Source organism: Dama dama, chromosome 30 (genome assembly GCF_033118175.1).
Source record: "Dama dama isolate Ldn47 chromosome 30, ASM3311817v1, whole genome shotgun sequence".
Lineage (NCBI taxonomy): Eukaryota > Metazoa > Chordata > Mammalia > Artiodactyla > Cervidae > Dama > Dama dama.
This window is the reverse complement of record NC_083710.1, coordinates 16,037,011-16,053,374: the sequence shown is the minus strand read 5'-3', so window position 1 is coordinate 16,053,374 and position 16,364 is coordinate 16,037,011. Positions and strand designations below refer to the sequence as shown.

At 39.5% G+C, this 16,364-nt stretch overlaps 1 protein-coding gene across 1 annotated transcript in view; it reads left to right on the top strand.

The window, feature by feature from the left end:
- The window catches only part of VWA8 (von Willebrand factor A domain containing 8), a 367,266-nt gene that overhangs the window by 30,039 nt on the left and 320,863 nt on the right, over positions 1 to 16,364 (top strand). The window contains exons 3-4 of the mRNA XM_061133632.1: positions 11,045 to 11,175; positions 14,593 to 14,703. Coding sequence (XP_060989615.1) covers positions 11,045 to 11,175; positions 14,593 to 14,703 — 242 coding nt within the window. The remainder of the gene's footprint in view (positions 1 to 11,044; positions 11,176 to 14,592; positions 14,704 to 16,364) is intronic.

Below are 16,364 nucleotides of genomic sequence, written 5' to 3'. Positions count from 1 at the left end.
CATCTTTTTTTAGAAGAAGACTAATCACATTTATGAGGGCTCCACCTTCATGACCAAATGGCCTGCCAAAGTCCCCACCTGCTAATACTCTCATACTGGCAGTTAGTTCAGTTCAGTTTAGTTCAGTTCAGTCGCTCAGTCGTGTCTGACTCTTTGTGACCCCATGGACTGCAGCATGCCAGGCCTTCCTCTCCATCACCAATTCCCGGAGCCTACTCAAACTCATGTCCACTGAGTCAGTAATGCCATCCAACCATCTCATCCTCTGCCATCCCCTTCTTCTCCTGCCCTCAATTTTCCCCAGCATCAGGGTCTTTTCAAATGAGTCAGTTCTTCACATCAGGCGGCCACAGTATTGGAGTTTCAGCTTTAACATCAGTCCTTCCAATGAATATTCAGAATTGATTTCCTTTAGGATTGACTGGTTGGATCTCCTTGCAGTCCAAGGAACTCTCAAGAGTTTTCTCCAGCATCACAGTTCAAATGCATCAATTCTTCAGCACTCAGCTTTCTGTATAGTCCAACTCTCACATCCATACGTGACTACTGGAAAAACAATAGCTTTGACTAGATGGACCTTTGTTGGCAAAGTAATATCTCTGCTTTTTAATATGCTGTCTAGGTTGGTCATAGCTTTTCTTCCAAGGAGCAAGCGTCTTTTAATTGCATGGCTGCAGTTACCATATGCAGTGATTTTGGAGCCCCCTCCCCCCCGAAATAAAGTCTATTACTCTTTCCATTGTTTCCCCATCTATTTGCCATGAAGTGATACGACCAGATGCCATGATCTTCGTTATTTGAATGTTGAGTTTTAAGCCAGCTTTTTCGCTCTCCTCTTTTACTTTTATCACAAGGCTCTTTAGTTCCTCTTCGCAACGGTCATATCATCTGCGTATCTGATGTTACTGATAGTTCTCCTGGCAATCTTGATTCCAGCTTGTGCTTCATCCAACCCAGAATTTCACATGATGTACTCTGTTTATAAGTTAAATAAGCAAGGTGACAATATACAGCTTTTACATACTCCTTTCCCAATTTGGAGCCAGTCTGTTGTTCCATGTCCAGTTCTAACTGTTGCTTCTTAACCTGTGTACAGATTTCTCAGGAGGCAGGTAAGGTGGTCTGGTATTCCCATCTCTTTAAGCATTTTCCACAGTTTGTTGTGATCCACACAGACAAAGGCTTTGGTATAGTCAATGAAACAGAAGTAGATGTTTTTCTCAAACTCTTCATGCTTTTTCGATGATTCAGTGGATGTTAGCAATTTGATTTCTGGTTCCTCTGTCTTTCCTAATTCCAGCTTGAACATCTGGAAGTTCACTGTTCATGTACTGTTGAAGCCCAGGTTGGAGCATTTTGAGCATTACTTTGCTAGCGTGTGAGATGAGTGCAATTGTGTGGTAGTTTGAACATTCTTTGGCATTGCCTTTCTTAGGGATTGAAGTGAAAACTGACCTTTTCCAGTCCTGTGTCCACTGCTGAGTTTTCCAAATTTGCTGGCATATTGAGTGCAGCACTTTCACAGCATCACCTTTTAGGATTTGAAATAACTCAACTGGAATTCCATCACCTCCACTAACTTTGTTCATAGTGATGCTTCCTAAGGCCCACTTGACTTCACTTTCCAGGATGTCTGGCTCTAGGCGGATGATCACACCATCGTGGTTATCTGGGTCATGAAGATCTTTTTTGTACAGTTCTTCTGTGTATTCTTGCCACCTCTTCTTAATATCTTCTGCTTCTCTAAGGTCCATGCCATTTCTGTCCTTTATTGAGCCCATCTTTGCATGAAATGTTTCCTTGGTATCCCTAATTTTCTTGAAGAGATCTCTAGTCTTTCCTGTTCTTTGTTTTCCTCTATTTCTTTGCATTGATCGCTGAGGAAGGCTTTCTTATCTCTCCTTGCTATTCTTTGTAACTCTGCATTCAAATGGGTATATCTTTGCTTTTCTTCTTTGGTTTTCGCTTCTCTTCTCTTCCAGCTCTTTGTAAGGCTTCCTCAGACAACCATTTTGCCTTTTTGCGTTTCTTTTTCTTGGGAATGGTCTTGATCACCGCCTCCTGTACAGTGTCACGAACCTCCATCCATAGTTCTTCAGGCACTCTGTCTATCAGATCTAATCCCTTAAATCTGTTTGTCACTTCACTGTATAATCATAAGGGATTTGATTTAGGTCATACCTGAATGGTCTAGTGGTTTTCCCTACTTTCTTCAATTCAAGTTTGAATTTGGCAATAAGGAGTTCATGATCTGAGCCACAGTCAGCTCCCAGTCTTATTTTTGCTGACTGTTTAGAGCTTCTCCATCTTTGGCTGCAAAGAATATAATCAATCTGATTTCAGTATTGACCATCTGGTGATGTCCATGTGCAGAGTCTTCTCTTGTGTTGTTGGAAGAGGGTGTTTGCTATGACCAGTGCGTTCTCTTGGCAGAACTCTGTTAACCTTTGCCCTGCTTCATTCTGTACTCCAAGACCAAATTTCCCTGTTAAGATTTCATAACTGGCAGTTAAGATTTCAACATATGAATTTTGGAGGCACACAAATATTTAGTCCATAACTGTGTTGGACTTTATCAATAGGTCTTTGTCAGATTTTGGTATTCGGGTAATGCTAGTCTCGTGGAATGAGTTGGAAAGTGTTTCCTCCTCTTCCTGTGTGTCTCTATGCAAGTACAAGAAGATATGCATAATTAGTCTTATTCTAATACCTCTACACACAAATTTGTACACCTTGTGGGACTTACCTACTGGTCCCATGGTTAAAATTTTGCCTCCGGTGCAGGAGGTCTGCATTTGATCCCTGGTTGGGGGAGCTAAGAGCCCATGTGCCTTGTAAGGCAAAAAACCCAAAACATTAAAACAACAACAGAAAAAGAAGCAATATTTTAAAAAATTAAATAGAAACTTGAAATTTGGTCCACATAAACAAATCTTTAAAAAGTTCAGCTCGGTACTTATTATTTAAGTATATGCTCTGATTTATTTAATGTGTATTGATATATTTTTCTAGTTTTAAGAAAAACTGAATCCCTTCTTTGTGCTCAATGGTACACTAGACAGTGTTACACTTCTCATTTAATTTGGATTACAGCTATCTTTATTGGGTCAGACCCATCAGCCCACTTTATAGATGAGTGGCTTATATAAACTGAGGCTTTCTATATATGCCTTTGTTTTCTTTATATATATGCCTTTGATGCCTTGGAAGGATCTTACTGTATTTATCTTTGTATTCTTGGTGCTAAGTATATAGAAGATCCTTAATAACTAACTTAGTGAATGATTTAGCCCATAGGGTGAATAATGAAGACTTTGGTTCTAAACACATTGTATTATTTATGTCCCTTGCCTCCCCTTTTTCGCCCTTGATGTACATTATATCCTGGTACAGAGTGATACATGGTAGAAATGTCACAGTTTAGTAAATGAACCTGCACTTGGTTCTTTTGAATTCTCTCATTGTGAGGTGGTAACGTGTGCAGGGGTGTGATAAGCCTGGGTTCAGATTCTTCCTGAGCAATATGAAATGCTTTGGGAAAGTAACTCACACAAGCTGTACCAGCTTGGTGGATTCCTTTCCCCTTTATTTTTGTCAGCGTGGGCTAAGTTCAGAAGGTAGATTTGAGTGTACATGCAGAAGCTTATGCATGACCCCCGAGTCTATGCCATGCGGGTGCTGTCTAGGACACACGCCAGGTAGAGGACCGTGCAGGTGAGAATGGGCCTTTAATATCCTCTCACACCTGGTTCTCCCTTGCTGAGGGGCTGGACAAGGCTCTATCCCTGTAATCCTCATGATCACTTGCTCAGGAAGTGTTACTGCCTCCCTTTTGACAATAAGGAGATGTAGGCCCAGGAGATGCAGAATACTTGTCCAAGGACACTGAGAAAGGACAGCATGAGAAATCACCACTAGCTCTGTGTGGCTTCAAAGGCTTTTTCTCTCCATTATATTATGTTGACCCTTGGGATACTAAGGAACCGTCACCATTTGTGAAGGGTTTTATTAAAACTGAATTTGAACTCTGATATAATTTTGTCAAATATTAATTTTAGTCTTTACAAAAATGGCAAATCTGAGTCCGTGAAGGGACAAAGTTAGGAACCAGATGTTTTAATTTTACACAGATAAAGAAATCACAGAATGTAGAATCAATGTCTTCTGGCGTCTGACACCAGTTTATCATTCTGTGGACTCTTGAAAGGAGGTGTCTTGTGCCTGGAAACACTGGGTTCGGGAATTTCTCTCATGTACCAGGCAGTTTATATTAGGTTACGGATGGCAGTTTGTTTTGCAGATGTTCATAATGTATAATCTTATATCTTGTTTCTATTTCTGGAACACTTTCAAGTATGACTCATGTATTGTCGAGGCCATCCTAAAAATACAGCTAGCTTCAAGCATTAATGTAAAATACACCACAGATACCACACAGCAGTACCTAATGCATTCTCTCAGTAGTTTAATGTGACTTCCTGAAAAATTAAATGGTTTCTTTGACAAAATACGCTGTACTAAAAATATGAATAAGTGAAAATGGGTTTTTTTTTTTTTGAGAAGTGAGTTCTCTGACAACATAATGTTAACAACAGAATGAATTTGAAATTTTAATAAAAGGAGGTATCATTGGTATCACCAAAACCCAAGAAATAGAATTAGTGTCCATAAAAGCAAGTCCACCAAACTTGATGGAGCCTGGTGAGGTTCATTTCTGTAATTATGTGATTGTGTGCTCAGATGTGTCCGACTGTTTGTGACCCTGTGGGCTGTAGCCCGCCAGGCTCCTCTGTCTGTGGGATTTCCCAGGTTAGAATACTGGAGTGGGTTGCCACTTCTTCCTCCAGGTGATCTTCCCAACCCAGGGATTGAACCCTGAATCTCTTGAATCTCCTGCATTGGCAGGCAGGTTCTTTTCCACTGTGCCACCTGGGTGACGTTCACACTTGGAGGGGAAATCTTGGACCTGAAGATGGAGCCTGTGTCAAACAGATGGCTAGAGGGAAGCTGCTGCGTCGCACAGGGAGCCCAGCTCGGTGCTCTGTGGCGACCTGGAGGGGTGGGACGCGGGGCTGGGAGGGGAGCTCACGAGGGAGGGGAGGTGTGTATACGTAGAGCAGATTCACTTTGCTGTGCAGCGGAAACTCAGACGACGTCGTAAAGCTTTATACTCCAATGATAAAGTTAAAAAAACAAAGACTGGAGGAGCAGTAGGACGTAATGGCTGGAGTGCAAGCTTGGACTCAAACAATTTAGGTCTAAATCTTGGTTTAGGCATTTATCAACTGTAGACTAATAATACCACTGTAAGAACTTTGATTTTTCTTATTTATAAGGTAAGAATAGTGAATATTTAATAAGTACGTGTACTACTACCACTGGACACTCTTCTAAGTGCCTAATTTAATGCTCATAACCACCTTATAAGTAAATTCATTTCTCATATCCACTATACAGATGTAAAAACAGCACAGAGAATTTGAATAGCTGATCAAAATTACACTATAAACAGCAAGTTGAGAATTAACCGTTTGGCTCTAGTCTTTATCCTTACATGCGGTAGCCTGCTGTCTTCTAGAGTTGTTGTGTCATCTGAGAGTATGAGAAATCATTCATGTTTTTCCCCAGCACATGATTAGGAATGCAGTAAATTATGGCTGTCATTATTACTATTATTGTTATTGTTTTTCAGTTGCTAAGTTGTGTCTGACACTTTGCGCCCCCATGGACTGCAGCATGCCGGGTTCCCCTGTCCTTCACTATCTCCTGGAGTTTGCTCAAATTCATGTCCATTGAGTTGGTGATGCCATCTAGCCATCTTAGCCTCTGTCATCCCCTTCTCCTCCTGCCTTCAATCTTTCCCAGCATCACGGTCTTTTCCAATGAGTTGCCTCTTTGCATTAGGTGGCCAAAGTATTGGAGCTTCAGAGTCAGCCTTTCCAGTGAATATTCAGGGTTGATTTTCTTTAGGATTGACTGGCTTGATCTCCTTGCTGTCCAAGGGTCTCTCAAGAGTCTTCTCCAGCAACGTAATTTGGAAGTATCAATTCCTTGGTGTGTAGCCTTCTCTGTGGTCTAGCTCTGACATCTGTACATGACTCCTGGAGAAATCATAATTTTGACTATATGGTCCTTTGTTGCCAGAGTGATTCTCTACTTTTTAACATGCTGCCTAGATTTGTCATAGCTTTCCTTCCAGGGAGCAAGCATCTTTTAATTTCATGACTGAAGTCACCATTCATAGTGATTTTGGAGCCCAAGAAAAGAAAATCTGTCACTACTAACACTTATTCATCTTGTTTGCCATGAAGTGATGGAACTGGATGCCATGATCTTGGTTTTTTAGTGTTGAGCTTCAAGCCAGCTTTTCCACTCTCCTCTTTTACCCTCATCAAGCAGCTCTTTACTATACTAAAGTAAGACAAAAGAAGGGAAAAGGTCTTTGTGACAGTATAGCACAGACTACAAGGCCAGCCAGAGGGTTCAGAAGCTGCTTATTCATGTGAAGAAACCTGTGCAGACTTGAAATGTAAATGGAAGACATTTCCAGATGCTCTGGAACGCGTGGAGATGGGACAGTACTGCTGCTGGTTGACAGCCAATGTTGAGTGTTAAGGGTAAAGGAGGGGATGATTGAGAACTATCAGGTGTGCCTCTGGCCAGTGACTCTTCTCATCACACAAGGGTCATGTTGAGTGGAAGACACTCCCATGAACATACTCAAAGTGTGAAAGGGAAAGTGTCAGTCGCTCAGTCGTGTACGACTCTTTGTGACCCCATGGACTGTAGCCCACCAGGCTCCTGTGTCCATGGAATTCTCCAGGCAAGAATACTGGAGTGGGTTGCCATTTCCTTCTCCTGGGGATCTTCCCAACCCAGAGATCGAACCTGGGTCTCCTGCGTTGCAGGCAGATTTTTTACCATCTGAGCTGCCAGAAAGCCTCAAGCCTACTCAAAGTTCTATACAATTTCTAGGATCTGGTTCTAAATAACTTCATCTCTGTGCCTTTCTCTTCCCACTTAAGAAGATACGTTGGTGTACACACTGCTCTGTTGTTATAACTGATTCTTCTTCAGTTTGCTGAGAAAAAGATAAATTATTCCTAAACTTCAGTACTTGTTGATACTGACAACTTACAGGGGGAGAAACCTCACACTGGATTAGGAAATGGAGCCTTTGATTTAAAAAAAAAATCTTGAAAATAAATGTGAGTTCTAAGATCATGGCATTGTAAATGGAGTGGAATGATATTGAGACTCTGTCATTATGAATAGTTATAAATAGTTATAAATAATAAAAGGTGGGAGGAAGCTGAAGAGACCAACTTGGCTCTCCCTTACAGAACTTTGGAAATTTCATATTTTAAATAGACAAGTCCAGGTAATGGAAGGTCAGGCACTTTGCCAAAGGTGAATCCACAGAAGCAGCATAAAACCATAAGAATGGTGTGGAGAAGGCCCGAGGCCAGAGTAAACTGAGGTTTGGAAAAATGTAAAGAAAAACCCCAAAGTGTTTAAGTTTTTAATTACATATTTAATACCTAAGTAAGGAAGGGTAGTGGATCTGCAGCATACAGAACTTCGTGTCATTTTACTGAGAAATGAGAACTTCTTACCTCTTATTTTGTTCCATCCTTACATAGCAGGCAGATGGACCTGTCTTACAATAAGAAAGAATAGACCATATATTATAATGGTTTAAGCCTGTAGTAGGAAAGAACAATAGTGTACATCTGACAGCTAAGAATAAGATGCAGGTGAGTTGCTTCCTAGCATTGCGGAGCTCCTTGAGATATTCTCAAAGGTGCAGGTCTTAGGGCAATGTTTTTCAATGTGTTTTTCATTATTGCACACTAAGGACATTTTCCCCTGATTGTCTCTCCCCAATTCTGTGAAATTTTAATACATAAGTATATTGTAATTTATCTGCTAATGCAGAGCATCCCATTGTGGGTAACTAGCTATGGTATTGGGTTGGCCAAAAAGTTGGTTCGGGTTTTTCCATAAGATGATATGGAAAACCTGAATTAGCTTTATGGCCACCTAATAGTTAAGAATTGTTCCCAAGTCCTCCTCCAGGAGCCAAGTGTTGCCCCCGCACATGGTGTAGAGGCTTCATAGAGAATAGGAGCGAAGCTAAACACCTCCACCTGGGTGATGAATCTGCTGATTTTCATGTTAGAAGCACTTGCTTTGTGGAAATTATAAATTGCTTTAGCGTGGCCTCTGCACTTCCCTGGTGGCTCAGACGATAAAGTGTCTGCCTGCAGTGCGGGAGACCCAGGTTCAGTCCCTGGATCGGGAGAAGGAAATGGCAGCCCACTCCAGTATTCTTGCCTGGAAAATCCCATGGACAGAGGAGCGTGGTAGGCTACAGTCCATGAGGTCACTTTAAGTCAGGCATGACTGAGCGACTTCACTTTCCTAGCGTGGCCTCAGTATGTGATACACCAAGCAGTCTGCCCAATACCTTTCCTTAATCTTCCTACCATGATTAAGAAAATCAGAAATTTATCTTTATTTTTGTTCTAATGATTAAATATTAACTTTTTGGGGGAGAGTAGGGACAATCACCCTAGCAAGATTATGCTGTTGGTGGGGGGCATGGAGGGAAACACAGCTTTAGTACCTAGACAAATGTTCTTAGTTTGATGTTTGAATTCTTTCATGACCTTCCTGGATGATTAAACAAAGTTTAATGAGTATAAGATTATTCAATACATACAAAAGACTATGTTTTTTATATGCATACACAGATGCTGTGCTGTGCTGAATCACTCTTTGTGACCCCAGGGACTGTAGCCCGCTAGACTTCTCTGTCCATGGGATTTCTTAGGCAAGAATACTGGAGTGGGTTGCCATTTCCTCCTCAGGGGATCTTCCCAACCCAGGGATCGAACCTGTGTCTCTTGTGCCTCCTGCATTGGCAGGCGGATTCTTTACTGCTGTGCCACCTGGGAAGCCCATACACTCATACACATACATATACACAGATAGATATGTTGGTATGTATGTATACATACCTGTATTGTGTGTGTTTACATACAAAATGCAACATAATCGTAAAACAAACACTGTACCCACATCTAATTTAAGAACTAGAGTATTATAATTATCTTTGAAGTTATCCACAAGAATCTCTCTGATTCCTTTCCAGATATTCTGAATTTATCATCCTCTGGCTTTTTTGCTGTTTCAAGCACTGTTTTATCACATATGCATGTGTTTGTAAAAAATTCACTTTACGAGTTTTTTGAGCTTTACCAAGATAGTGGGGCTTCATGGAGGCTCAGCGGTAAAGAATCCGCCTACAGTGTGCAAACTGCAGGAAAAGCAGGTTCAATCACTGGGTCAGGAAGATCCCCTGGAGGAGGACATTGCAACTCACTCCAGTATTCTTGCCTGGAGAATCCCATGAACAGAGGAGCCTGAAGGGCTCCAGTCCATAGGGTCGCAAATGGTTGGACATGACTGAAACGATTTAGCATGCACTCATTAAGATAGTGATATTAATCATTAATTCATGATTTAGTTTGTGACAGTTTTTTCTCTTTTAAGAGTTAAACGTTGTTGGAAGTAACGGGGGTTCATTCTGTTATTTTTTTGTCATGCAGTATTCCACTGTGTGTCTTTTGTCCATCTCCTGTCTTCAGTTTTATTTTGAGCCACACTGCTATGAGTGTTCTATATCGTGTCTTGATGTGTAAGGGGGAGAGTTTTTCTTGAATCCCTAGGAGAACACCTGTGCAGTCACTGGGTGATGTATGTGAGTAAATACAAATGAATTGTATTAATACAAACATTTAAAAAATGGTTAGTCAAAAAATAAGTGCGTTCATGGATGATTTAATAGTAGGCTTAGGGACTTCCTCTGTAGCTCAGAAGGTAAGGAATCCACCTATGATGCAGGAGATCTGTTGTCGATTCTTGGGTCAGGAAGATCCCCTGGAGAAGGGAATGGCAGCCCACTCCAGTATTCTTGCCTGGAGAATCCCATAGACAGAGGAGCCTGCTGGGCTGTAGTCCGTGGGGTCGCAAAGAGTCAGACATGGCTGAGTGACTAACACCTTCACTTTTTACTAGGGACTTCTCTACCAGCCCAGTGGTTAAGACTCAGCACTCCCAATGGAGGGTACAGAGGTTGAGTTCCTGGGTGGGGAACTAAGATCCCCAAATGCCATGTGCCCCAAAATTAAATGTATATATATATATAGTAGACTTAGAAGGATATTATACAGAAGAGTCTTCTATTTCCAGAAGAGTTGGTGTTGAATAGACGTAAATTTTAAAGGAGTCATTTAAATCTACATCAGACATCCTAACTGTGAAGTTTGAGAGATCTCACAATCCAGTGCCAACTTAAGTCATACTTTAAAAATTTTTTCAAGGTTATGATACTCATAAATTGTCTGAGATGATTTGGTCCTATCACCTTTCAGAACAAAAGAGTTGGGGTGTAACATTGTGACAAAGTAATGGTAGTAGTTGTTCATATCACCCTTGAAAAACACTTTTGTTCCTTTGATAACACAGATACCTGTTCAAGCATTCTTATAAGCCTTTTTTTTTTTTTTTTTTTGGCCTTACTGCATGGCTTATGGGATCTTATTTTTCCCGACTAGTGGTCTGAGCCAGGTCCATGGCAGTGAAAGCCCAAGCTTTAACCACTGGACCACCCCCCCACCCCCAGGGAATTCCCGTTTCTTATTAGCTTTTAGGTGTGGGATTATGTGACTCTTCGTGATGTAATAAACCCTATTTTAACATTAGATAATAATGGTTTTATTGTAAAACAGTGTCAAAATTCAGCAGATGTAGGTATGAATGTATACATGTGTATATGCATGTGTGTATGTGTATATATGTGCATATATATATATATATATATATATATATACACATGTACATTGTATATACATTTTTAACTTGATAGATATACTGTCTGCATTGGTTGCTTGGAGGTTTATGTTCTATGTAGTAGTCTGATTTGCATTTCATTTTACCTTTTTTTCCACTTTATTATTTTTTTTTTTCCACTTTAAAGTCTCAGACTCTCTGGCTCAATCAGTAATTCAACATCTAAGATGGATAATGCAGAAGGATCTTCTGGGGCAAGACGTCTTTCTAATAGGACCTCCTGGGCCTCTTCGGCGCTCTATTGCTATGCAGTACCTGGTAAGCAACGAATTCTTGTTGATTCCTGAGGGTCTTAACTTTGATAACCTGTTTTGTGAAATAAATTAAGAATTTACAGAAATCTCAGGTTTAGTCCTTCCTTTAAAAATGTTGACATTGAGGGGTGATTGTTTATAAAGCATTTGGAATAAATTATTCGGAAAGTCAATGTATGTTTGCCTTTCATAGCTTTAGCAAATGTTTGCTCCAAGTAGAGAACCCTCCACTTCTAGTAGGAAAGAGATCCATCTAAATTCAAGCAGTGAGTAGTTGCAAACAGGATCAGCAACTCTGAGATTAGAAAACAAAAGTGTAGTTTTATTCTTCTCAAGAAACATTCTTTTATCTTTGGTCCACATTTTGAAAAGCCAAATAATTCTTCTGACTTTTGATGTTATATGGTCTCTAAAGGGAGCCTAAGGATTACAGAATCTCTCTTACGTGTTTTGTGCACTCTTTTTTTTTCTTTAAATAGATGAGAAAACAAGTTCACAGAGATTAGATAACTCACTCAGGCTTTATCCAGCAAGTCAGTGATGGAGCTAGACTTCAGATCTCATATTGCTTTTCCTTTCTGATACGATATCCTCTTAAATGTTTGTAGTTCTCTGAGTTGAGTTGAAATATTCAAATCTCAACCGAAATAAAAAAAAATTTGCAGGACTTTTTTCTACTACTTTGTCAGCATTAATAGGCATTGCTATAATGATTGAAGGATGAACCCTCTCAGACGAAGTTGGTCTGTTCCAAAGATAATTTTTAGGATGAAGAGAAAAACCTTACTTAAAGCTTCCTTTTGTTATTTGATATTAAATCATCGATTTCTAATTTATTGAGATATACTTCATGTACTCTTTTATTTTAGTGGTGAGTTTATCTTGGTACTTTCAAAATTATATAGGGCTGTAATGATGGAAATACCATGAACAGAATCTAACTCTGTCTAGCTTATAAATTTCGTATCCCTTATTTGTTCCCTAGAATCAGTTTGTGAGGTGCAGTGTGCCATTGTATTATTATCGTTACTTTATTAATACACAATGCAAAAGTCTATTTGTCTTGTCTGAGAATGCAGAGTCACCCACCAAGATTCCCAGGTCTAGACCTCTTTAGTTTTAAATTGTGCACTCTACCTGGCTCATTTCAAAGGCAACAATATCTCACTTTGATTTTGTTTCTGACAAGTCTTTGAAGCTTGTTAGAAATGTGGAGTAGCCAGGCTGGGAGAGTATAGGAATCCTGTTGGCTGAAAAACACAATTGAAGTTTATAAGTATAAACCTTGTATCTTAAAAAAACAACCGCCACCAAACTTTCAATTGTCAGAGCTGAGGCAGCTTCAGGATTTGGAAATACATGTAAGAAAACTTACTAGCCTAAGCTGCCTTGCAAACTCTGTAGTGGGTACTCTTGCCAGTATATGTAAAGACCCTATGTGTAGTAATAGCCAGCATAGCGGTGGTGTTCAGTTGCTCAGTTATGTCCAACTCTGCAACCCCATGGACTGCAGCACGCCAGGCTTCCTTGTCCTTCATCATCTCCTGGAGCTCACTCAAACTCATGTCCATCGAGTCGGTGATGCCATTCATCATCTCATTCTCTGTTGTGCCCTTCTCCTCCTGCCTTCAATCTTTTCCCAGCATCAGGTCTTTTCTAAAGCCTTTGACTGAGTGGATCACAAAAAACTGGAAAATTCTTGGAGAGATGGGAATACCAGATCACCTTACCTGCCTCCCGCGAAACCTGGATGCAGGTCAAGAAGCAACAGTTGGAACCGGATATGGAACAATGGATTGGTCCAATAGCCAGTGTAGATGACATCTCTAAAGGCAGAAATCTGGGGGCAAGCCTGTTGAATCAATGAGAAATTAAAAAGAAATAACTGAAAACTTGTGTTTATCTCATATTTCACTCATATAGTAGGAGCTTTCTAGACAGTTTAAAGCAAGTCAGCAGACCTCTGCCGCCGTCCCCACCTGCTGCTTCAGGTGCTGGCTGTGAGCTTGTTGCTGCCACTTCGTGGATCAACAGCTGGGGACACCTTGGTCTTGTCTTGGCTGACGAAAAGTCCGGGGAAACTGTCAAGACTGAGGATGACAGCCTTGGTGTGACAGTTTGGGCTGCTACTGTGATACAGTTTAATAGTAAGAGGCACACGGCATTTGGTCAACCACTGTGAGTGTCAGGGGTTTTCAGCGAGGGAGATCACAGTCAGTCAGTCAGTGAGACAAGACGGGAAGGCGCTGCAGGGCGTTCCAGAAGCCAGGAGGGGTCTGCTGGAGGAGGACCTGCCACTTGACTCCAGAATTGTGCTCTCACGGGCGGCTCATTTAGAGAAACATCATTTGGTGTCAGCACATCTTTGCCACTTTGGTGTACATTTTCTCTTTTTAAAACTTTCCCCTTCTTTCCACATATTCTAAAACTTATGGGTGCATGGGAACAGGCACATTTTAAAAGACTGAGTGACAATAATAATGTATTTTTATCAACATCACATGGAGATAAGGTCAATTAAAAAAAATCCCATTTAAAGAAAAATCCCCTTTCACCACTAATGGCATACTCATTCAACTTTTTTCTTTTGTACTCCTCCAGTAAATTAATTTGTTCTTCCTGTTTAATAAAAACATATTACATGCCTTATTGGATTGGAGAATGTCATTGTTTTTAATTCAACATTGTAAAACTAAGGATAATGTTAAAAACTTTTTATACCTTGTTGTTATATATAAGGAAAAATGAATTTAGGGATAGATTAATTATTCTAAGAGAAATAGATTCTGGGTGGTTTCTTCTTCAAACCAAATGGTTTTTTTTCCTGTGTAAAATAATAACCTCCATACCTCCTTCCTGCTTTTCATCTTTCCTCTCCTTTTTCCTTCCTAATTAGTTCTATATTGTCTCTTTATTGTTGAACCACTTATTGATATTTACCTTATTTTCACACTTGTTAAATGCTTAACATATACATGGTAGGTAATCATTGGTTTATACAGTAAATTAATTTAAAGCACCCTTAAAAAAAAGATGAACATTATTTACAGAGATGACTGTCATTTATGTGAAAATCAAGTAATAGCCAAATTATTACTCTTGATATTTGAAAAGAACTCTATAGGAGATATTTGTAAGATCACATTTTGATTATTATTGCCTAAGTAGTCAGTAATTAAGCTATAGATTATTGAGTACAGTAAAAGTTCTGAGGAGAGATACATATTTTGATTAATGTTCCATTTATTACATTTTTCTTAAAGCTGAGGCTCAGAAGGCTTTCATCTAGAATTACATTTATTAATAAAATGCTCTTCTGTAGAGTGACATTGTCAGGGTACCTGCCTCCAAAGCATATGTTGGGAACTTGATTTTATCTTGGAAACTTGATTTTATCTTGGGACCATTTCACTCTCTTCAGGAGCTGACCAAAAGGGAGGTTGAATACATTGCTTTGTCAAGAGACACCACCGAAACCGACCTCAAACAGCGGCGAGAGATCCGAGCGGGCACAGCTTTTTACATCGATCAGGCAAGTGCTTATCACACTCCCACACGTGACTGTTCACTCCCGGTCTTTAAGAAATTGATTTTTAAAGTAGGAAAAGAGTAGCTCATGTACTAGCGAAAGACAGATGTACCATGCCCTCTCTAGACAGATTTAATTTAGGTTTTTGGTTTCCCTGTTCTTGGAAATGCCTTGTTAGTTTAGTATGAAATAAAAAGCCGTAGTTGAAACAAGTGGTTCTGAAATGTTAACTAAAGATTCATATGCTGATTTCTTAATTTCCAGTTGCTTCCTATTAACTTCCTATAAAAATTTGAGTTAAAAAAAAAATAACGAATTGAGATTTCAATATAGCAAATTCTCTAGCACATTTACTAAAATATTCTAAATCTAAAGGTGAAGTACATAAAGGTATATTAAGTGTAGTAAAATTAGATTCATAATTCCAGGAACTACAGCTTTTTGAAGAGAGTGCAGCTTATCAATTAAAATAATATTTTTTGAATATTATATTGAAGCTTGTGGGTGCATGCATACTCAGTCATGTCAGACTCCTTGCGACCCCATAGACTGAAGCCGGCCAGGCTCATCTGTCCATGGAATTTTCCAGGCAAGAATTGAAGTGGCTTGCCATTTCCTGCTCCCAGGGATCTTCCTGATCCAGGGATCAAACCCATGTCTCCTGTGTCTGCTGCATTGGCAGGCAGATTCTTAACCACTGAACAGACTCTTTACCACTGAACCCCTGGAAACCCCTATAACAAAACTTGTACATTTCTTTAAATATTTTACTTAAAATATTGAACATTGTTCTTTGTCAGGAATGCCTAAGAGAAAAAAGGGCAGAGGCTTCAAGCATTTCATAGAGAAAAGATTCAGACGTTCAATAAATTCATAACAAGGTGCTTGAACTTCTTGTTTATAAAAATGAACATTAAAAGAGTAGTGAACGGCTCCTTTTCTTTCACCTCTCAGAATCTGCTAATGTTCGTTGTTGATGAGGAGGAAGGGGTGAGGAATCAGCATTGCTGTTAATGGGACCATGGATTGATGTAATTATAAAGGAAAATTTGGTGATTATCTATCAAAAGAAAAAAATTAAACACATTAGTATCCAGCAGTAATATTTCTAGCAATTTTTCTTTCCAGTGTTATTCACACAAAGCACGAAAACATATATACTAGGCTGTTTATTGTAGCACTGTTTGATAAATCACATAAAACTTTGTGAAAACTATAATGATGTATAAGAGACTAATTAAATAAATCATAGTAGCTAGAATTATCTGTCACCGTTAAAAAAAGTGAGATGAATATTTATGAGTTGATAGAAGTCCAGAATATATTAACTGAAAAAAAATGAAGTTGCAAGACAGTCTATATAATATGATCCCATTTGTGATTTAAAAAACGAGAAAAAATACATAAATGTTTGTTTACACATTGAAAATTTCCAGAAGGAAACACAAGAATCAGTTAACAGGGCTTACCTCTGTGGAGGTGTGGTCAGGCATCTGGGGTAGGGCAAGGAATAAGCTTCATAGTTCTTTAAATTTGAAGCTTTCCCAGGAGTACACACTATTACTTTATAAGTAAAAGAGTGAAATTGTAAGAAACACTGAGTGAAAGAATTTTTGGAGACCAAAATATTCACATTGTCATGTAGATCACCATCTAGTTACAGA